We start from the raw sequence: 21,291 nt of genomic DNA on the forward strand, positions 1-21,291 counted from the left end.
ACGCTCTGCCCACCAGGGGGCGACGCTCCGCCCCTCCGGGGCACCGCTCTGCCGCAACCAGAGCCATTCCAGCGCCTGGGACAGAGGCCAAGGAGCCATCCCCAGGGCCCAGGCCATCCTTGCTCCAATGGAGCCTTGGCTGCAGGAGGGGAAGAGAGAGACAGAGAGGAAGGGGGCGGGGAGAAGCAAATGGGCGCTTCTCCTATGTGCCCCGGCCGGGAATTGAACCCGTGTGCCCCGCACACCAGGCCAACGCTCTATCGCTGAGCCAACCGGCCAGGGCCGAACTTTTCACTATTGAATACAAAACTACCCCTTAAATAGTTGCTGCTCTCCAACTGAGAACCGCTAAAACTCTGGGAAAACGTCTCTGCTGCATCCTGTTCATATCAGTCTTGTTTTGACATTGTCCCTGGACTTACTCCTGTGCAGTTATAACCACAGTCAACATTCATTTTTATGTCTACTCTAACAGCTATAATTTCTAGCCCCTGTGTTGAACTGTTATATGAAAGCTAGTGATATACGTAACAAGGCATGGCCAAAAGAGGTGTTAAATAAAAAGCAGAAATTGTTATCTGGAGGGTAATGCCATATAAATATACATAGGGGAAAAAAGAACATGACTATAATTCACTGATAGAGGAAATTCAGTATCCTAGGATATTTTTGTTTCCTAGAAACAAATTTCCTAAACCAGTGAGTGTGGAAAAATTAGCAATATGAGGTTCAAAGTTGGGGGAAAAGATTTATTTTTGTCTTGGCTTTATTTATATATGTGTGTGTGTGTGTGTGTGTGTGTGTGTGTGTGTGTGTATGTGTGTGTGTGTGTTTATTTATTTATAGCTCTGAAGATGGCTGTAGTAGATATCTACCATTCCAGGTTAAAAGAGAGACAAAGGCGGAAAAAGTAAGTACGGAAAACTATATCTCACCTTCTTTTAGCTACTAACCTCATACATATATAGCTCATAAGAGTGTTCCAGTTCTGGCTTATTTTGTGACCTTGCGGAAGACACTTCTTTAATCTCAACTTTTCCATCTGTCAAATAGGAATAATCATACCTGTCAGGGTTTTTTGTTTGTTTGCTTGCTTTACCTCTTTCTTAACCTTTCTTGAAGTATTGATGACCAATGACTAATAGGTGCGCTGTTTTAAGCAAAAAAGGAACAAGATAAATTCAAGATGCTATTACATTGATATGCTTTTTTAAATGTTCTCATTCTAATTGCTTATTTCTTTTATGAGAAGTCTTTTATCAAAAAGGATTTCAAAGGAAACTGAGCAAGTTTCAGGCACTCTTGGTATTCCTTCTCTTTGCAACAGAACAAAAAACATACATTCAGATTGAGAAATTATGGATCCCAGACTCCTGGTAGATCACAGAGACTTTTAACTTGTCAGAGAAGGGTATGCAGAGGTTGTGTGTGTGTGTGTGTGTGTGTGTGAGAGAGAGAGAGAGAGAGAGAGAGAGAGAATGTGTATGTGTGTGTGTGTGTAGGTGTAGGCATGTCACTAAGATGTGGTGTTGCTAACTAGAGACACAGCGGCACCACAACAATAAAAAGGAATGGAACTGGGGGACTATTGTATTGAGGAAATTGGGAGGCACTGTTGAGGGACCAAGATGTGACCTAAAGTAAAGCTTACTATCTGCGTGTCTGGCGTTAGCTTCTGAGAAGTGCTGAGGAAGCTTCCCCAGCTGCTCCTGTGAGCAGATTCATTGCTGGTCCTGAATGCCTCTGGTATAAATCAGAGGTTCCACACAACTCTGCATGGTTTACTTAAATTCTGTTTTGCTTAAAACCCACAATTAGGGCTAGAGAGTATTACAATACTATAGAACTTAGTTGTTGAAGCTGCTATTAAATATTATGTTTTATGATGCCCTTCCATTAAACATGCACAATATTTATTTCAAATCATTTCAAAGCATAATGTGAATCTGCAGTTGTGAGTGTTGAATGTGTGATCATGGTGCCCTTTTTATGGTTAACAGGTTTCCTTTAAATTTTCCTTAAATTTCCTAAGCTGAACACAGATTCCCTTCGGTTTCATCTTAAGTTATAAATATGTGTTTTTCTATATTTGTAAGTGATTTATTCATTCATCCAGAAAATACTTACTGAGAGTCTGCTAAGCCCAAGAAGTGGAAAACTGTATGATGCTTGAGGGCCTAAAATGGTGTTAGTGACTAACTGACCTGCAGAATGTTGTGGGGAGTGACTTCTTTGGATCTTGATATTTCAGCTCAAAGTCTTGAGGGTGTCTAATAAGAGCTGGATGTGGGAGACATTAAATGTAAAACTAACTGTAGCAAACATTATTGTGATTTTCATTCTAGAATTATAAGAGATCATGGATTAATCAACCTTAGGAAGTTTCAGTGTAAGTATTACCTGTTTTCTTTATTTTAAAATTTCTCCCAACATTAAATCATTTATGGTAGTAGTTAGTTCTTAATCGAAGTTGAATATTATTATCACCTAGGAAGCGTTAAAGAATTCTGATACCTGGGTATCACCCCAAACTAATTAGGTCAGACTCTCCAAGGTAAAAAGTCTTCAAGGCAATAGATAGATATATTATAGACAGACAGACAAATAGATAACGTCTTAAAGTAGATTATATTGAATAGTAAGAGTTAAGTATAGTCAACAACATTTGCATGAGAATTCTTTTTTTAAAATCAGTATAGTGATTACCTCACGAGTAATAATGAATCGTTTTCTGGAACTGGATAGGGTTGTGTTTTGGAACTATGTGTTAAACATAACCTTGCTCACCAGGCTGTAAAAATTTTTATGGAAAACAGAAAGTGATTTTTCTATTTTGTACCATAGAAGACAAACAACACAAAAATGACATTTAACATTGTATGATGGTGATTATAAACCTATGAGGAATTTTTTTTTATTCAGTGAGAAGTAGGGAGGCAGAGAGACAGATTCCCCACATTCGCCCCAACCGCAATCTACATGGCAAGCCCACTAGGAAGCGATGCTCTGCAGAGCTCCATTGCTCAGCAGCTGAGCTCTTAGCACCTGAGGCGGAGGCCATGGGACCATCCTCAGCACCCAGGGCTAACTCGCTCAATCGAGCCATGGCTACAGGAGGAGAGGAGAGAGAGAGAGAGACGCGTGAGGGGTAGAGGGGTGGACAAGCAGATGGGCACTTCTCCTGTGTGCCCTGACTGGGAATCTAACCTGGGACATCCACATGCCAGGCTGATGCTTTACCACTGAGCAAACCAGCCAGGGCTGAGGATTCTTTTATAATGCTAACTTTGACCTTACCATTTTAAATATTGGCGGTCCCTAGGCTGATCATAGAGAGTCCCTGTACTTTTTTTTTTCCCCTATACTTTTTCTTTTCCACTGTAGAGTGTCTTCAGCAAATAAGAATGATAATCTCAGAATAATTGTAATATTTAAATTAAAATGTTTATAATAGTTGTATTCACAATACTCTTTTTTTTTTGGTGTGGGTACCTAATAATAATTGTGGTTCATATCCTGTTTGATAGACTATTACAGGTTTTTTGGGGGTTTTTTTTTTATAGAGATAGAGTCAGAGAGAGGGATAGATAGGGACAGACAGACAGGAACAGAGAAAGATGAGAAGCATCAATCATCAGTTTTTTGTTGCGACACCATAGTTATGGTTCATTGATTGTTTTCTCATATGTGCCTTGACCGTGGGCCTTCAGCAGACCGAGTAACCCCTTGCTTGAGCCAGTGACCTTGGGTCCAAGCTGGTGAGCTTTGCCCAAACTAGATGAACCTGAGCTCAAGCTGGCGACCTCGGGGTCTCGAACCTGGGTCCTCCTCATCCCAGTCCAACGCTCTATCCACTGCGCCACCACCTGGTCAGGCAGACTCTTACAGGTTTTAACACTCAGGGCCCCTGTAGGGTTCAGGTCAGTTAGTCATGGGTTGTCTTTTAATAGATTCATGATCATAAATATGTTGTTACAGTCTATGTCCTTTAGTTTTTCACTTTTCATTACATATTTTTCAAGTGATTGCGGTGTTTTGAGGATGTGGCTTTTAACAGTTACATAATATGTTAATAAATACATAATAAATACAGGGTGGAGCAAAAGTAGGTTTACAGTTGTTTGTATGAAAAATAATTCAGTAAATACAGGGTGGGGCAAGAGTAGGTTTATAGGTGTTTAATGGAAAATAATTTTAAATTAATAAATAATAATACAAGAGCCTGACCTGTGGTGGCACAGTGGATAAAGCATTGACTTGGAATGCTGAGCTCACCAGTTTGAAACCCCAGGCTTACCAGGTCAAGGCACATACGAGAAGCGACTACTACGAGTTTATGCTTCCTATTCCTACCCCACCTTTCTCTCTCTTTCTCTTTTTTCTCTCTCTAAAATCAATAAATAAAATTTTTTTAAAAATTAAAAAGTAATAATAATACAAGAATAAACTGTTTTGTGTACTCACAACTATAAACCTATTTTTGTCCTACCCTGTATATAATATGCTTAACCTGCCTTTCATTATTAGATATTTAGCATATTTTAACTTTTTTAATCATTAAAAATAATGCCATGATGAACTTGTTTGTGCATAAAACTTTGTCTATGTTTAGTTTTTTTTTACGTAGACTGCCAAAAGTGGAATTAATAGGTCAAAGAATATGATCATTAAAAACCCTTGACACTTGCTGCTAGGTTACTTTACAGAAGATGTTATATCAATTTATACTCCTTCTGGCAGAGTAGAAACTTCTGTTGTACCTTATCCTCACGAGAGCTGTGGGTTTGCAAATGTAATTCTGCAGCAGATTTCCCTTGCACTTTCTGTAGACAATAATTGGTCATGTTTTGTAGCCTCAGTAATGGGGTCCTCTGAATTCCTGGGCTTTCTATAATAGTTCTTGGGTTTTTAGCCTTTATGTATAGTAGACCTTGACTCTTTCTTATATTGTAATCTCAGCTGGTGGAGAGAGGTCAGTCTAGCCTTATTATTCTTTTAACTGTAGGCTGCTTCTGAGAAAGAAGTGGCATGGGGAATGTGGTTTCAGAGGTTTCCAATGGCCATTATACTGAATGTACATGTAACCTTAAAATGGTAGGCAGAGAGGGTTTTTTTTCTCCATCAAATTTTAAAATCATGCTTTCAATTTTTCTGTATTTTCCCTGTAGTAAGAGGTGAGGAAGGGAGAGGGTTAATAATGAAAATAATCTGTCTGTGGCTGCCCATCAAAGAATTTGTGGATAAGAATGTGTCCTGTGCCTGACCGGGTCGTGGCGTAGTGGATAGAGCGTCGGACTGGGATGCGGAAGACCCAGGTTCGAGACCCCAAGGTTGCTAGCTAGAGCACGGGCTCATCTGGTTTGAGCAAAGCTCAGCAGCTTCAGCCGAAGGTCGCTGACTCCAGCAAGGGGTTACTCAGTCTGCTGAAGGCCCATGGTCAAGGCACAAATGAGAAAGCAATCAATGAACAACTAAGGTGTCACAACGAAAAACTGATGATTGATGCTTCTCATCTCTCTCCATTCCTGTCTGTCCCTCTCTCTAACTCACTCTCTGTCCCTCTAAAAAAAAAAACCCCAAAAAACATTCATAGAACTCCTCTACATTGTCACAGCTCCCATCCATTAGCTTGTCCTATCTGTGTCTGATGACGAATCACTGGCTTCATATATTGCCTCGTCCTCAGTTCCATCTATAGCATTTGAAATGCTACAACCACTGTATAAGATACACTTAGTTTGCCTGACCAGGCAGTGGCGCAGTAGATAGAGCGTCGGACTGGGATGTGGAAGACCCAGGTTCGAGACCCCGAGGTCACCAGCTTGAGTGCGGGCTCATCTGGTTTGAGCAAAAGCCCACCAGCTTGAACCCAAGGTCGCTGGCTCCAGCAAGGGGTTACTCGGTCTGCTGAAGGCCCGCGGTCAAGGCACATATGAGAAAGCAATCAATGAACAACTAAGGTGTTGCAACGCGCAATGAAAAACTAATGATTAATGCTTCTCATCTCTCTCCATTCCTGTCTGTCTGTCCCTGTCTATCCTTCTCTCTGACTCACTTTCTGTCTCTGTAAAAACAAAAAACAAAACAAACAAACAAAAAAAGATACACTCAGTTTTTAGACCCCAAATTTTTTGGAAAAGTGTGCGTCTTATACCCAGGGAAATATGGTATATGATAGTTATCAAAGTATAACTTCATTAGTAGTAAATTAAGTGTGTTAATTTAGTTTAGTGAAGAAATACTATATACCTCATTTGAGTACACATAGGTAGGAAGATTTTTGATGAGGCATACAAGAGACTACACTTTTATCGTGTCTGCACGTTTATTGTTTTCCTGCAGAAGTTAATACCAGAAAATTGGCCTAATACTGTCTCTAAGAATGCATAACCTGCCTTTTAATTGTCTTACCCGTTACTGCCAGCAATTCCTGCCCCTGTGCAGATGAAGAAAAGAGATAGTGAGGCGTGGAGGTCATCAGAGTGCTCAGTAGTGCAGGTGATCTCCAGTGATAACGGCCCTGTGTGATAGTCATTGTGATGCTGTTATTATGATTAGTGTTTTGCATTCTTAGCTTTCCTGTTTGCTTCCTGTCATGGGTGAGCTAGTCATGTGAGGTTAGGAATAATGTCCTTCCATTTTACTTCTTGTAAAATATATGCAGAAAACTTAGGGATTCTCATATTTTCTGCGACATGGTTGTGTTTTACTTTCTCTGTAGTAATGGAACGGCGATATCCCAAGGAGGTCCAAGACCTTTATGAAACAATGAGGCGATTTGCAAGAATTGTGGGGCCAGTGGAACACGACAAGTTCATTGAAAGTCATGCATGTAGGTGGTCTTGAGCCTTGAACAAGTGTGACTGTGTGTGTGTGTGTGTGTGTGTGTGTGTATTTATATAAATAGGAGTGGTAATAGTGTGTTTTATGTGAAGTTCGGTAAATACATGGATATTTTTGTTTGTGTATTTATATAAATGGGAGAGATAATGTGTTTTATGTGAAGTTCTATAAATAAATACATGGGTATATTTGTTAGTTTCTCTTTATTACTGTGACATAAATGTGGGACTTTGAAGGTGGGAGAAGAGTGGTTAAATGCCTAGTAGCTTTCTTTTTCCCCAGAAAAACAGTAGTTTAGTAGTTTTTCCCCTTTTTATTGTGAGAGTATTCAAATACTATATACAAAAGTAGAAATAATAGTGTAAATAACCCCCATACATCCATCATCTGGCTCCAGTAGCAGTCAACATATAGCCAATCTAGTGCCATTTGTCTCTGCTACTCCCTTCCCAGCTCAACTGAATTACATTGACGCAAATCCCAGATGGTATATTATTTTGTTCATAAATATTTTAGTATTAAAACTAGTTTTTAGCTTGTCCAGGCGGAGGTACAATAGATAGAGCATTGGACTGAGATGCAGAGGACCCAGGTTTGAAACCTCAAGGTCGCGGGCTTGAGCATGGGCTCACCAGCTTGAGCGTGGAATCAGAGATGATCCCATGGTTGCTGGCCTGAGCTCAAAGGTTGCTGGCTTGAAGCCACAGTCGCTGGCTTGAGCAAGAGGTCACTTACTCTGCTGTAGCCTCCCCCTCCTGTCAGGACACATAGGAGAAAGCAATCACTAAGAAGACTAAGGAGCCGCAATGAAGAATTGATGCTTCTCATCTCTCTCCCTTCCTGTCTGTCTATCCCTATTTGTCCCTCTCTCTATCTCTTTCTCTGTCACCAAAAATACAAACTAGTTTTTTTTCTGTTTTGTTGTTTTTGTTCTTTTATTAATTAATTTTTTTATTTTAATAATTTTATTTTTTTAATGGAGTGACATCAATAAATCAGGATACATATATTCAAAGATAACAAGATAACATGTCCAGGTTATCTTGTCGTTCAGTTATGTTGCATACCCATCACCCAAAGTCAGATTGTCCTCTGTCACCTTCTATCTAGTTTTCTTTGTGCCCTCCCCCTCCCCCTTTCCCTCTCCCTCTCCCCCCTCCCCCCATAACCATCACACTCTTAGTCTCACTTTTATGTCCCACCTACGTATGGAATAATGCAGTTCCTGTTTTTTTCTGATTTACTTATTTCACTTCGTATAATGTTATCAAGATCCCACCATTTTGCTGTAAATGATCCGATGTCATCATTTCTTATGGCTGAGTAGTATTCCATTATTAATTAATTTTTATTGATTGATTTTAGCCAGAGAGGAAGGGAGAGAGAAACAGGAACTTTGATCTGTTCCTGTATGTGCCCTAACCAGGTCTCGAACTGGCAACCTCTGCACTTTGGGCCGATGTTCCAACCAAGGAGCTATCTGTCCAGGACCAAACTAGTTTTTAAAGTAGGAACAGAGTTGGATAACTCATGGAGGTAGTACTACCATCATTCCCTTGCCTTTTTTTCTGAGAGTGCTCTCCCCAGTTATCATTTGATTTTTCACTATAAAAATTGAAGTTGTGCCGGACTGGTGGTTGCACAGTGGTTAGTGCCTTGATCCGGAATGCTGAGGATCCCTGGTTCAAAACCTCAAGGTCACCAGCTTGAGCACGGGCTTGTTGGCTTAAGTGAGGGCTTGGCAGCGTGAGCATGAGATCATCGACATGATGCCAAGGTTGCTGACTTGGTCCCAAGACCACTGGCTTGAGCAAGGGGTCACTGGCTCAGCTTGAGTCCCCCCTAGTCAATGCACATATGAGAATCAATCAACGAGCAACTAAAGTGACGCAATTACAAGTTGATGATGCTTCTCATCTCTCTCCTCCCTCTGTCTCTCCCTTTCTGTGTCTCTCTCTCTCAAATAAAATTTTAAAACAATGAAATTGCTATATGAAACAGGTCTTTACTGGGTGCCTTCCTCTCTACCCTTCATCATGAAATTTATGTATGTGCTATACATTTAGTTCTGGGAAGGTACTTGACCAAGGCTCTCATATCCTGTTCTCATCATACAGATATTTCTTACATGGCATCGTAGGCATTTATCTGAACCAAGTTGGTTGTCCTTACCAAATATCCTATCTGGTTTCATTCTTTGTGTGATTTCTACTAGGTGACTGATCCATTACTTCCTGTCCCAGTTTGTGCCATCCCTGGTTTATGTGTCACTCCAAGGAACTGCACCCCATGGAGTGTCCAGGCCTTTCCTTCATCTGGTTCAAAGCCCCCAAATTTGAATGCTCTATTCTGTAATAACCCAAGCACAGAGGAAGTAGAATTCTTTGGTTTACAGAAAACACAGTGCTCTTTGGTTTCTATGGAGAAAGAAATTATCTGGGACTTGAGCACAGAGCTTTTTGTGTTCCCCTTGCAAAAGGGCCACATCGAGTCATACCAGAGACAGATTTCATAAAATAATTTGGTTATGTGGTAGAACTTTTAACACAGCATCAATAGAGCAGGGGAACTTGATTGTTTAAAAAAGTTTGTTACTTCTATAACTAAATTAATTCAGCCAGGTCACTGTACGTTTTCTAAGAGATAGTTCTGGCTGCTACTGTCTCCAGCCAGAAGCAGCAGCTGGAAGATAGCTGGAGAGGTTTTTCTCAGCTCTTGGGTAAAATTTCTAGTGAAATGTTACCAACAAATATGATTCCCCAAAAGGAATTAGCCACTAGTCTTTTATATGAGACAGACTTACAATACTCAACAGCAAAAGTGCTTATTGATATTGATTTTGTTTTTCCTATTTTTCTCCTGCTTCCTTTTTGGGATAAACAGTGGAATTTGAACTCCGAAGGGAAATCAAGAGGCTCCAGGAATACAGAACAGCAGGCATTACCAATTTTTATAGTAAGTACCACTCACTATATCAGATGACAAGTGTGTTCCAAACACAGAAGTCTGTTTGAGGCAGTGTAGATTTTTTTTTCAGTATGCATTTTTTTTTTTAAAACAAGCTTTCCTTTTTCAGAATGGGCTTTTTAATTCTTCCAGTAAAATTTCATCTGTATAATCCTTATAAACACCATTATATGGATTATCTGAGGTAAAATAAAAGTTACGTCACAAAAGAGAGGCACTGCTTTAGATCTAGGATTTTACTGTGGCCTCTTTAAAAAAATAATTTTTTATTCTAATTCTTAGCCTCAGTCTTTTAAAATTTAGTGATGTATATCTGATCATTTATATAACCAGGCTTCAGCTGGCTGTAGGTGCTTTCATCTCAATTACTTGAGGTGGTGATACTAATTATGTTAATAGCAGCTAATATCTCATAGAAACAGTTTACCATGGGCCCTCCACTAAGCATTTCACCTGGATCATGTCATGTAATTCTCATAACAAATTTATGAGATATATATTATTCTTTTCATTTATTGAAGAAATTAAGGTTTAAAGCAATTGAAGAGATAGTTGTAGTAGAGCCAGGTCACAAGGGAAAGCAGTATGTTATACTAGTTAAGAGCTTGAGGTCTAGATTTGGACAGCTTGGGTCTGAATTCTGGCTCTCCTGTCTATCAGATTTTTAATTCTGTTCCAGTTTCAGTTTAGTGTCATACTGACAGTTTTCCAAGTTTCTTAGGATTAGTGTGAAGATAAATTAGAGATAATGCATGAAAATGTAGTATAGTACCAGGTATACAGTGAATGTTCAATAAATAGTAATTTATGTTGTTTTATTGTTACTGTTGGAACAATCTTTAGCATTCCTTCTTTTCTGTTGGCTGAAAGCGATCACCCAGTACCCACAGGAAGTACCCTTTGGGTGTATCCCATAGGGGTAGCTTTGATCTTTAAAAGCTACCCACAGGAGCCTGACCTGTGGTGGTGCAGTGGATGAAGCGTCGACCTGGAACGCTGAGGACGCCAATTCAAAACCCTTGGGCTTTCCTGGTCAAAGCACATACGGGAGTTGATGCTTCCTGTTCCTCCCCCCTTCTTTCTCCCTCTATTCTCTCTAAAATGAATAAATAAAATCTTTAAAAATAAATAAATAAATAAAAGCTACCCACAGGAAGTAGCCCTAGGGGTGTAAGTTTAGGCCCTGGTCGGCAAAGTGCGGCTCGCGAGCCACATGCGGCTCTTTGCCCCCTTGAGTGTGGCTCTTAACACCACGTACGGGCGCTACCTTGATAAGGAATGTACCTACCTGTATAGTTTAAGTTTAAAAAATTTGGCTCTCAAAAGAAATTTCAATCGTTGTACTGTTGATATTTGGCTCTGTTAACTAATGAGTTTGCCGACCACTGGCCTAGTATAATGGTTCTTTAACAATGGAAATTATTTTCAAAATAAAATTGAATGTGGAGCCCTAATCTGTAATTAAGGTAAAAGTGGAACTACCTTGGTTGAAGTCTGATGGTTCAAGTCAGGTGTAGAACCCAGACCACCAGTATGTGGTGATGTCCTTGCTTTTCATGTAACCCTGATAGATTTTCACAGTGCTCTGGGGCTCTGTGGAACATAGTTGGAAACCTACTGGTGTGGCATTTTGGAATCTGTATACTTTTTTGTTAACTAGTATAAACACTAGGCAACATCTGTTTAGCCACATGCTAGATACCAGGGTTTGGTTACCTGATAGTGGTGGCCTCTGGGAAAGAGGGCTTGAACAATACTGGTCTGTAAGAACTTGTTTGATTTGTAATTCTGATTGCTTTTTTAAGGAAGAGTATGTATTTATAGCGCTTGTATGACTTTGAAAAATATCTAGACAGAAAAATAGAACAAGGAGCAAATATGACCATATTAAATGTTAATTACTTTTGGGGGTGGAAATATGAGTTACTCTTACTTTCTTTGTACTTTTCTGTTTTCAGGATTTATTTCCTCAAAATTTCTTAAAGGTAGAAAAGGAATAAAAATATTTTAATTTGTTGGCAATAAAACGGGAGGGATGGGAGATTTCAAACTAGGAGAAATCCACTTTGCTCTTGGAAAGAAACCAAAAAGAAAAGACAAACTATTTGCTGGTCAATTAGGGAGCCTTTCTTAGTTCTGCATTATCATTGCAGTTTTGGTGTTTGTTTGTTGTTTTTTTCATACCATAGGTGCCAGAACTTATGATCACCTGAAGAAGACGCGGGAGGAGGAGCGCCTTAAGCGCACCATGCTCTCTGAAGTCCTCCAGTACATCCAGGACAGCAGTGCTTGCCAGCAGTGGCTCCGCCGGCAGGCCGACATGTGAGGCCCCCGGCCAGGGCAAAAGAGCACCCTTTCATTCTTGACATGCGTTTTCAGGCTTTTCCATGGGCACAGTCCCCATGGGAGAGTAATAATTGGGTAGCTGGAAGAATTCAGGAAACTTTAGGAGTCTGTCTCAGAAACAGTGCCATACTGACAGTTTTGAGAAACATAACTGACCTCCTAGAATCCTACTTTGCTACTTTAAAAGTAGGTAAATTCCCTCCACCCATGTCTTCTCTCTCTCTCCGTATGTATCGGTATTATTTTCAGAGAAGGATTGTATTCCTGTCTTTCCCCAGAAATGGTCTCTGTGATGTTTGAGCCTTAGAGCTCTTAACAAATCCAAGTGATTTCTCCTCCTGGAACAGATGTCTTTTCCTGGTTAGTACAGTGCAATAATCTGTAAAACATGTGCAGTCTATCTCATTACATCTCTTCAAAGTAACCAATCCAATAAATGGCAACCAGTCCCACATGGGCTTTTGGAAATTGCCTTCTGTGGTGTGACATAAGTTTAACTTCCTCTTTTTCCTTGTAGTGATTCTGGCCTGAGTCCTGTTCCATTGGCTTCAAATTCAGGTAATGATCTTTCAAGCTAGAATGAGTCTTTTTTTTCTTTTTTTTTTGTATTTTTCTGAAGCTGGAAATGGGGAGAGACAATCAGACAGACTCCCGCATGCGCCCGACCGGGATCCACCCGGCACGCCCACCAGGGGCGATGCTCTGCCCACCAGGGGGCGATGCTCTGCCCCTGGGGGGGGGTCGCTCTGCCGCGACCAGAGCCACTCTAGCGCCTAGGGCAGAGGCCAAGGAGCCATCCCCAGCGCCCGGGCCATCTTTGCTCCAATGGAGCCTTGGCTGCGGGAGGGGAAGAGAGACAGAGAGGAAGGAGGGGGGTGGGGGTGGAGAAGCAAATGGGCGCTTCTCCTATGTGCCCTGGCCAGGAATCGAACCCGGGTCCCCCGCACGCCAGGCCGACGCTCTACCGCTTAGAATGAGTCTTGATTGTAAAGTTTTCATTCTAGAGATTGTGGTGACCCAACAATCCCTCCCCACTTTGTGGGATCAAGGTGCTTAGAAAGTATAACAGTAATTATGTGTTGTCCCAGTTTATAAGGATCAACTTTTCAGAATCTTCATGGTCAGACAGGGACTATCCTCAGGGTTAGAGTACAGACACTGGGAAGAACAAACTCCAGAAAGGTGGTTTTTCTATTTAACAATGTCTGGGAAGTTAGTTTACTGTGGTTGTATCTACCACAGATTTCAAGATTTGTCTCAAAGGGATAAATGCGTTTATCCCTTTGAGGTTTTGTATCCTGTATGAGCAAAAAGGCATGTTACCTGCCAGAAATGCAAGGATTTATTTTTAAGTTGGAGACTTAAGGTACTTACATTTCTCTTTAAATCTTTGGTTATGTCCTATTTGGAGAATGGTTTACAGAGATAGATAGATTAAGCCAGTGTGTTTCTCAACTGCTGGTCCTTCGGAAATATCTTGCCGGTCCACGAAAGAGTTAGCCACCCTGATGTTGTATGAAGATTATAGACCCAGTCATTATAGACTATAATCTTCATACAACATTAGGGTGGTTCTTTCATGGACCAACACGAAATTTCTGGCTGACCGGTGGTTGAAAACCACTGGCTTAAGCTATATAATACCTGATAACCCTTGTTTCTTGATGTGGTAGATTAGCCACTTTCCCAAGTCAGAATTTACAGACCACTCCACTGTTCAGAAACAGAGTAATCTAAAAGATGACCCACTTGCAATTTTACCATCCTTTGGACATTTGGAACAATTGACCTGTGATGATCCCATTCAAATCTCTCAGTAATTAAGGATCTACATAGGACTCAGGAAGGCCACATTAGTGATGATATTTTTTCATTCCTTTGTTTTAAGTAATTTTTAAAAAAATTTTATTCATGGGATAGATTAATGCTGCCATGATCTGAAGAGGGAGGATTTTTCTGTGTCCTCATCCTATATGAAATGGCTAAACAACAACAAAAAAATTTTACTTATTTATTTATTTACAGAGACAAAGAGAGTCAGAGAGAGGGATAGACAGGAACAGAGAGAGATGAGAAATCAATCATTAGTTTTTTGTTGCGACACCTTAGTTGTTCATTGATTGCTTTCTCATATGTACCTTGACCATGGGGCTACAGCAGAGTGAGTAACCCCTTGCTCAAGCCAGCAAGAGGTTACTCACCTTGGATCCAAGCTGGTGAGCTTTGCTCAAATCATATGAACCCACACTCAAGCTGGCAACCTTGGGGTCTCAAACCTGGGTTCTACACATCCCAATCCAACGCTCTATCCACTATGCCACCGCCTGGCCAGGCTAATTGATTTTTAAGAGGGTGAAACAGAGAGAGAGAAACATCGACCTATTGTTCCACTTATTCATGCCGTTTATTCTTGTATATACCCTGACCAGGGATCAAACCCACAACTTTGGCATGTTTGGACAATGCTCTAACCAATTGAGCTACCTGGCCAGGACCTTAAAGTAATTATTTCTTAATACTTAAATGAGAAAAGAGAGTCTTTTAAGGAATAACCAAGACAGCAAAATACAAGTTTTATATATTTCTTACTTCAGCCTCTCCTCACAGTCCAAGTACAGAAATACAAATAACTTCATATTGGCTAATTAGAATTAATGAGCTAACATGACCATGCAGTGATGGCATTTGTGTTTTCTGAACCATCTGCACTCATTTTTTCTTGCTTCCTAGGCCTTCTTCACCCCCTGTATTTATGTTGAGGAGACCCCTTGCTCCTCATGGTCTGTGGTGGTCCTGAGGCAAATCAAACTTGGAAACCTGGATTCTTGATTGTAACTTGGCCTCTGCTAACATTGGTGAGGCAGAAAATGATTTTAGTCTCCCTTTTTGAGCGTTTAGGGTAAGGCTAGCCTGTCGGTTATGGAGAAGCTCTGTCCCCTTTGTTGATTTTGCAGAAAAGCGTTTTCAAGCAGAGCAGGCTTCTCTGTTAACAGTCCCTCCCCCTTCTCTCCACCACCTAAAAGGCAACACCCATAAAACTCAGTACATGGTCTGTACTTTCTTTTGTGTAACTCAGTCTATCCATCCCCAGCTGATCTCAAACAAATATTCAAAACAAAACCAAAAAGTTGTGCACATCAAGCTTCCCATGCTGGGCAGTATCCTCATGCTTAGGTTTCTTAGGTATGTGAGTTCACCTTAGCCTCTACTTTGCCATATAATAGCTCATTGTTCTTCTGTGTGGATCTTTCTGGTAAACAGGGCTACTTTGGAAGGAACAGATATTCCCTCACGTAATAAAGGCCTTTTGCTGGCCTAACAGTCTACCTTTGATCTGAAGGCAAATGGTACTTGGTTAATGACCCTGTTTGCCTTGTACTGCTGGCAGAGCCTCGAGGGTTAGGAAATGTCTTGTGCAGAGTTGTGATTTCCATTCATTAGCTGTCAAGGCAGATAGTGTAGGACTTTTCTTGACCGGATGAGATCTGGGCTTCAGATTTTAGAATCTCCTCTTTGGTTCAGAAGACACAGGTAATAACTACTGTGTTAGGTAGTCATAGTTGATGCTGAAATAAGTGTGAGTATATGTGTTTTTTAACAGAGCAAAGACACAGATATTACCGTTTTAATTTTCAAATGACTGTTGTTTTGCCTGTGTTTCTAGTTAAGTTGGGCCTGAGGGGACTGGCGGAATTTCTTACAGCTGGATATAATGACCTTGTACCTAACTGGCCTGGCTGCGGTAAACTTTGTTATATTTTATCCCACTTGTATGAAATATATGACCTTTTCTGTCTGTGTCTATAGGTAGACGAAGTGCGCCACCCTTGAACCTCACAGGCCTCCCTGGCACAGAGAAGCTGAACGAGAAAGAAAAAGAGGTAATAGAAAGAAAAGGAGGCCCTGGCCAGTTGCCTCAGTGGTAGAGCGTCGGCCTGGCGTGCAGGAGTCCCGGGTTCAATTCCTGGCCTGGGCACACAGGAGAAGCGCCCATCTGCTTCTCCACCCCTCCCCCTCTCCTTTCTCTCTGTCTCTCTTCCCCTCCTGCAGCCGAGACTCCATTGGAGCAAGGTTGGCCTGGGCGCTGAGGATGGCTCTGTGGCCTCTGCCTCAGGCGCTAGAGTGGCTCTGGTCGCAACAGAACGATGCCTCAGATGGGCAGAGCATCGCCCCCTAGTGGGCGTGCCGGGTGGATCCTGGTCAGGCGCATGCGGGAGTCTGTCTGCCTCCCCGTTTCTGGCTTCGGAAAAATACAAAAAAAAAAAGAAAGAAAAGGAGCTAGAGGAAAGAGCAGGGGTTGAAAAATCACTAAATTGTCATTACAAGATCAAATGCCATTTGCTCTGCTTACCTAATAGCACATATGGTCCTAGCCTGCCCTAGGAGGCTAAAAGCCACAGAGCTAACCTCCATAGGTTTCAGAGGACTCCTTCCCTTACCACCTCACCACCATTTGCCTTCTGAGAGAAGAACATATGATATGTAAATCTAAAGAATAGCAACTGTCATTTATTGAGTATTTACCATATACCAAGCACTTCATGTAAGTGAAATTATTTTTTTTTAATAAACAGTTTCTTTTGTTTTTTTTTTTTTTACAGAGACAGAGAGTTGGAGGGATAGACAGGGACAGACAGACAGGAATGGAGACAGATGAGAAGCATCAATCAGTTTTTCATTGCGTGTTGCAACTTCTTAGTTGTTCATTGATTGCTTTCTCATATGTGCCTTGACTGTGGGCCTTCAGCAGACTGAGTAACCCCTTGCTGAAGCCAGCGACCCTGGGTCCAAGCTGGTGAGCTTTTGCTCAAGCCAGGTGAGCCCGCACTCAAGCTGGCGACCTCGGGGTCTCGAACTTGGGTCCTTCCACATCCCAGTCCAACACTCCATCCACTGTGCCACCACCTGGTCAGGCGAAATTAATTTTTTATAAACCTAAAGTAACTCATATGAAAATGATTATTTTCTACAAGAACAGTCACTTTGACTTATGCACTTTTTCCAACAATAGAACCATCACTTAAAAGATTTTTGGAGTTGTCTCCATAGCATGTTTATAAGCATATAAAAGGAATTCACTGTCATATATAGTTACACATTAATTTTGATTTAAAAGTGGCGTGACTGGCCCTGGCCAGTTGGCTCAGTGGTAGAGCATTGGCCCAACATGGACATCCCAGGTTTGATTCCTGGTCAGCACACAGAAGAAGTGACCATCTATTTCTCCACCCCTTTCCCTTTTCCTTCTCTCTCTATCTCTCTCTTCTCCTCCCACAGCCATGGCTCAGTTGGAGCAGGTTGGCCCCAGGTGCTGAGGATGGCTCCATGGCCTTCGCCTCAGGCACTAAAATAGCTCAGTTGCCAAGCAACGGAGCAATGGCCCCCAGAAGAGCAGATCATCACCTAGCAGGGGGCTTGCCGGGTAGATCCCAGTTGGGGCGCCTGTGGGAATCTGTCTCTCTGCCTCCTGTTTCTCACTTAAGAAGAAAAAAAAATGGCCTGACTCATTTTGCTCTTCTATTATTGTCATCTTTTGTTCCTCATATGCTCCTTTTACAGTTCCCAAGATCAGTGTCCCCATCTGCCACTTTGAACTGTTAATTCCAGTCAGATAGTAAGGAAGAGTCAAGGAGAAGGGTCTATTTTATCCACTAGAAATATTAAAGAACCCAGGCCCCCCTGATTCAGTACTGAATGGCCTGGAGCTTTAAGCAGTTTCTCTCCGTACCCACAGAAAGTCAGCTTAGACTGCTCATTGCTAGATAATGGCAAGTACACTGGAATGAGCCAACTTTCTAGATTTTTAGCAGCTTAAGTGGCCTCTCTAAGCAAGGTCTCTATATCCTCTCCCTCCAAAGTAGGAAATATAATCACAAAAGCAGGGACTCCTGCTTTCCACCAATATTAAAAATTATGTGATTCACACTGGGAATCCAAGTATCTGCAGCCCCACCCCCACTGTGCAGTGTGGCTCTTCCCTGACTGGCTTGTGTTGGAATGTGCTGGACCTTTACCCAGGCTGCTCCTCAGGACACATGCATGTGTTCCCTGGCAAGCCCAGGTGGGCCAGCTGAGTCAGGCTAAAGGCTCTCCCAGCATTATATCCTGGCTTTCTCTTCCTGAAAGCCTGTCTTCAGTTAATACTGTAGTCCCTCCAAAGAAGAGACTAAATGGAATGTAGTCCAGCCACCCAACAACCCAAATAGTTGGAGGTTGATGTCACTCCTTGAATTTTTTTTTTTTTTTTTTTACTCCTTGAATTTTATTTTGGCTATCCCTGCTGGATTAAGTTGGGAGAATGAGAGATGTTAATGTTGATTAAATTTGCTATGTCTTACAGCTCTGTCAGATGGTGAGGTTGGTCCCAGGAGCCTATTTAGAGTACAAATCTGCTCTGTTGAATGAATGTAACAAGCAAGGAGGCCTGAGACTGGCACAGGCAAGAACACTCATCAAGATAGATGTGAACAAAACCCGGAAAATCTATGATTTCCTCATTCGAGAAGGATACATCACTAAAGCCTGAGGCTCTATGGACTTGGGATTCGAAATCACAGATTTGGAATGTGGTGGACCAAAGGACGGTGTGGATGTTCTTGAGCTGAATTCTCATTGTACAAAGAGAGGAACGACAAAGGAAACCTTAAGTGGCTATAATGTCTACTTAATTCTCTCCCCTGTGCTTTCAAACACTCTTATTGTTGGTATTGTGCCGCAGAGTTAGGTGCTAGATAAGCTATTATTAAATGTGAGTGGGCATTCGTTCCTAACACCTCTTGTAACTAAAGCAGGAACCATAGTACCTCACATCACAGTGTTGGTAGAAATAGAACTCACCCAGTCTTCAGTCCCAGGGGTCCAGCGTAGACTCTAGTATTTGAGTGGTTGGTTTTCTGATCATTTGTTTTGTCTTTAAACAATATAGACAAATTTAAAGTTAAGTAAAAGGTTGTAGAATGTGCGAAAGCTTTTTTTCTGAAGATTTTTTGAAGTTGACAACTTATGTTTATGAACAAAAGGGAGGAAAATCTCCCTGTGATGGTCTTGTCCTGAACTGCATCTTTAACTTTAATGTCTGGCTTTGTACTTTGCAGTCTGTCTAATCTGCAGTAGACTTGAGGAGGTAGCATCGGATATAAAACATCTTTATTATTTTTAGAATTAATGGATTAAAATGTTTTCTGCTTAATTTGAGGGTGTGTCAAATATTCCGATAACTAAAGCACACTTAGGGTGTTGGGTGCCCAGCTCATCATGCTGCACTGTCTTTCCTAACATGTGTGTCCTGGACTCACCCTGGTCTTACCCTGGGTTTTCTGGGATTCCAGGCCTGAGGATGAAGATGATACAATTAACCTCCATTTTGCTTTGATTGAGACCTGAACCTTAATTTCTTAATGGAATAAATAAAATAAAATTAAATTAAATTAAAAAAAATTTTCTTAATGGGAAAAGGACAGCCTGAAATAAAAGCTGCTTTTACAACAAAAGTCAAGTAGTTTTTTGGTTTTTGTTTTGTTTTTGTTTTTTATAGGGACAGAGCGAGAATCAGATAGAGGGATACATAGGGACAGACAGACAGGAACGGAAAGAGATGAGAAGCATCAATCATCAGTTTTTCGTTGCGACACCATAGTTGTTCATTGATTGCTTTCTCATATGTGCCATGACCGCGGGCCTTCAGCAGACTGAATAACACCCCGCTTGAGCCAGTGACCTTGGGTCCAAGCTGGTGAGCTTTTTGCTCAAACCAGATGAGCCCGCACTCAAGTTGGCAACCCCAGGGTCCCGAACCTGGGTCCTTCCGCATCCCAGTCTGACGCTCTATCCACTGTGCCACTGCCTGGTCAGGCAAAAGTCAAGTAGTTTTATAAATGGGACTCCGTTGATAGGAGGGTGAGGAGCTACCACATCTGAAACGTCCTTAAAACTTTTTGCAGAATAGTCAAACTCAGTCATGGTTATCCCATTTCTATTAAAAAGAAACTTATATGTAGAAATAAGTTCAGAATCTGTACAAATTACCTCTAGTACCTGATTTTTTCATTCTTTCAACATTCAAAGTATCTAAAAATATGCTTGTTGGAAGTATCTGCTCAAACATTTTGACTGATATAAATATGCATGCAGCTCCCTAATAGACTCCTTTTAGGGGGTTACAAGTGAAAAGAAAACACTAAGGATCTGAAGGAATTAGAATAATTAAAGACTTCAGTCTTTAAAAAGGGTGGTTTGTGGAAATGATCTCTTTTTTTTGCATACTTACCTCTCTTAGAAAATCATTTTCTACCGCCACTATCACCCTCCATTGGTTATAAAGGGATTGCCTTTGCCTGACCTGTGGTGGTGCTGTAGATAAAGCGTTGACCTGAAACACTGAGGTCATTGGTTTGAAACCCTGGGCTTGCCTGGTCAAGGCACATATGGGAGTTGATGCTTCCTGCTCCTCCCCCCTTCTTTGTCTCCCCTCTCTAGAATGATTCAATAAAAATGGGGGGGCTGGATTGCCTCTTACCACTGAAAGGCAAGTCTGGTTCTAAAAATTTGGGATGCATTAGATATCTATGTCAGGTGATGTTTGTTATAGTCTGAAGAGTCCTTAATCTTAATTAAGGAAGACTTCCAGAGAGGTGATTTTTTGAGGTAATAAGATCTAGAAGAGAGAGAATTCAGCAGATGGAAGTGAGAGGCTGTCCCAGACGTAGTGGGTAGACAATGCTGTGGAGGCAGCAGTGGGAGTAAGGGAAATGGTGCCAAGAGGTTTCGTTGTCTAGGACACAGGACAACTATGGTGGTTAGGAGTGGGAGGATGGTAGGACAGTCTGACAGACCTTAGAATCAGTGGAATTCTGAAAAACTGACTTGGGGAATCGGTAGATTTGATTAGGGAAAATGGCGTGGTTGAAAATAGCATTAGAAAAATAAGGCTGTGATTTCAAAAACTGGATTTTAGAAAGTAGGATGATGATGATGGTTTTTTTTTTTTTTAATTTTATTTATTGATTTTAGTGAGATAAGGGAGAAAGAGAGAGACAGGAACATTGAGCTGTAGGCAGGAACATTGAGCTGTTCCTGTATGTGCACTGACCGGGGATCGAACCAGCAACCTTTGCACTTTGAGAGGATGCTCTAGCC

General features: G+C 41.3%; 1 protein-coding gene and 1 pseudogene across 3 annotated transcripts in view; both read left to right on the forward strand.

The window, feature by feature from the left end:
* TADA2A (transcriptional adaptor 2A) overlaps nucleotides 1–19,633 on the forward strand; it is a 64,407-nt gene extending 44,774 nt beyond the window's left edge. For 2 of the 3 annotated variants that reach the window (XM_066262814.1, XM_066262815.1), the window contains 8 exons: nucleotides 847–910; nucleotides 2,346–2,389; nucleotides 6,722–6,832; nucleotides 9,727–9,798; nucleotides 12,000–12,132; nucleotides 12,674–12,714; nucleotides 15,964–16,037; nucleotides 18,497–19,633. In XM_066262814.1, coding sequence (XP_066118911.1) covers nucleotides 847–910; nucleotides 2,346–2,389; nucleotides 6,722–6,832; nucleotides 9,727–9,798; nucleotides 12,000–12,132; nucleotides 12,674–12,714; nucleotides 15,964–16,037; nucleotides 18,497–18,682 — 725 coding nt within the window. In that variant the 3' untranslated portion in view covers nucleotides 18,683–19,633. The remainder of the gene's footprint in view (nucleotides 1–846; nucleotides 911–2,345; nucleotides 2,390–6,721; nucleotides 6,833–9,726; nucleotides 9,799–11,999; nucleotides 12,133–12,673; nucleotides 12,715–15,963; nucleotides 16,038–18,496) is intronic. The other variant, XM_066262816.1, reaches the window with a different exon arrangement.
* LOC136327547 (small nucleolar RNA SNORA29) lies at nucleotides 14,023–14,152 on the forward strand (annotated as a pseudogene).
* Nucleotides 19,634–21,291: the final 1,658 nt, after the last annotated feature.

This window comes from Saccopteryx bilineata, chromosome 2 (genome assembly GCF_036850765.1).
Source record: "Saccopteryx bilineata isolate mSacBil1 chromosome 2, mSacBil1_pri_phased_curated, whole genome shotgun sequence".
Lineage (NCBI taxonomy): Eukaryota > Metazoa > Chordata > Mammalia > Chiroptera > Emballonuridae > Saccopteryx > Saccopteryx bilineata.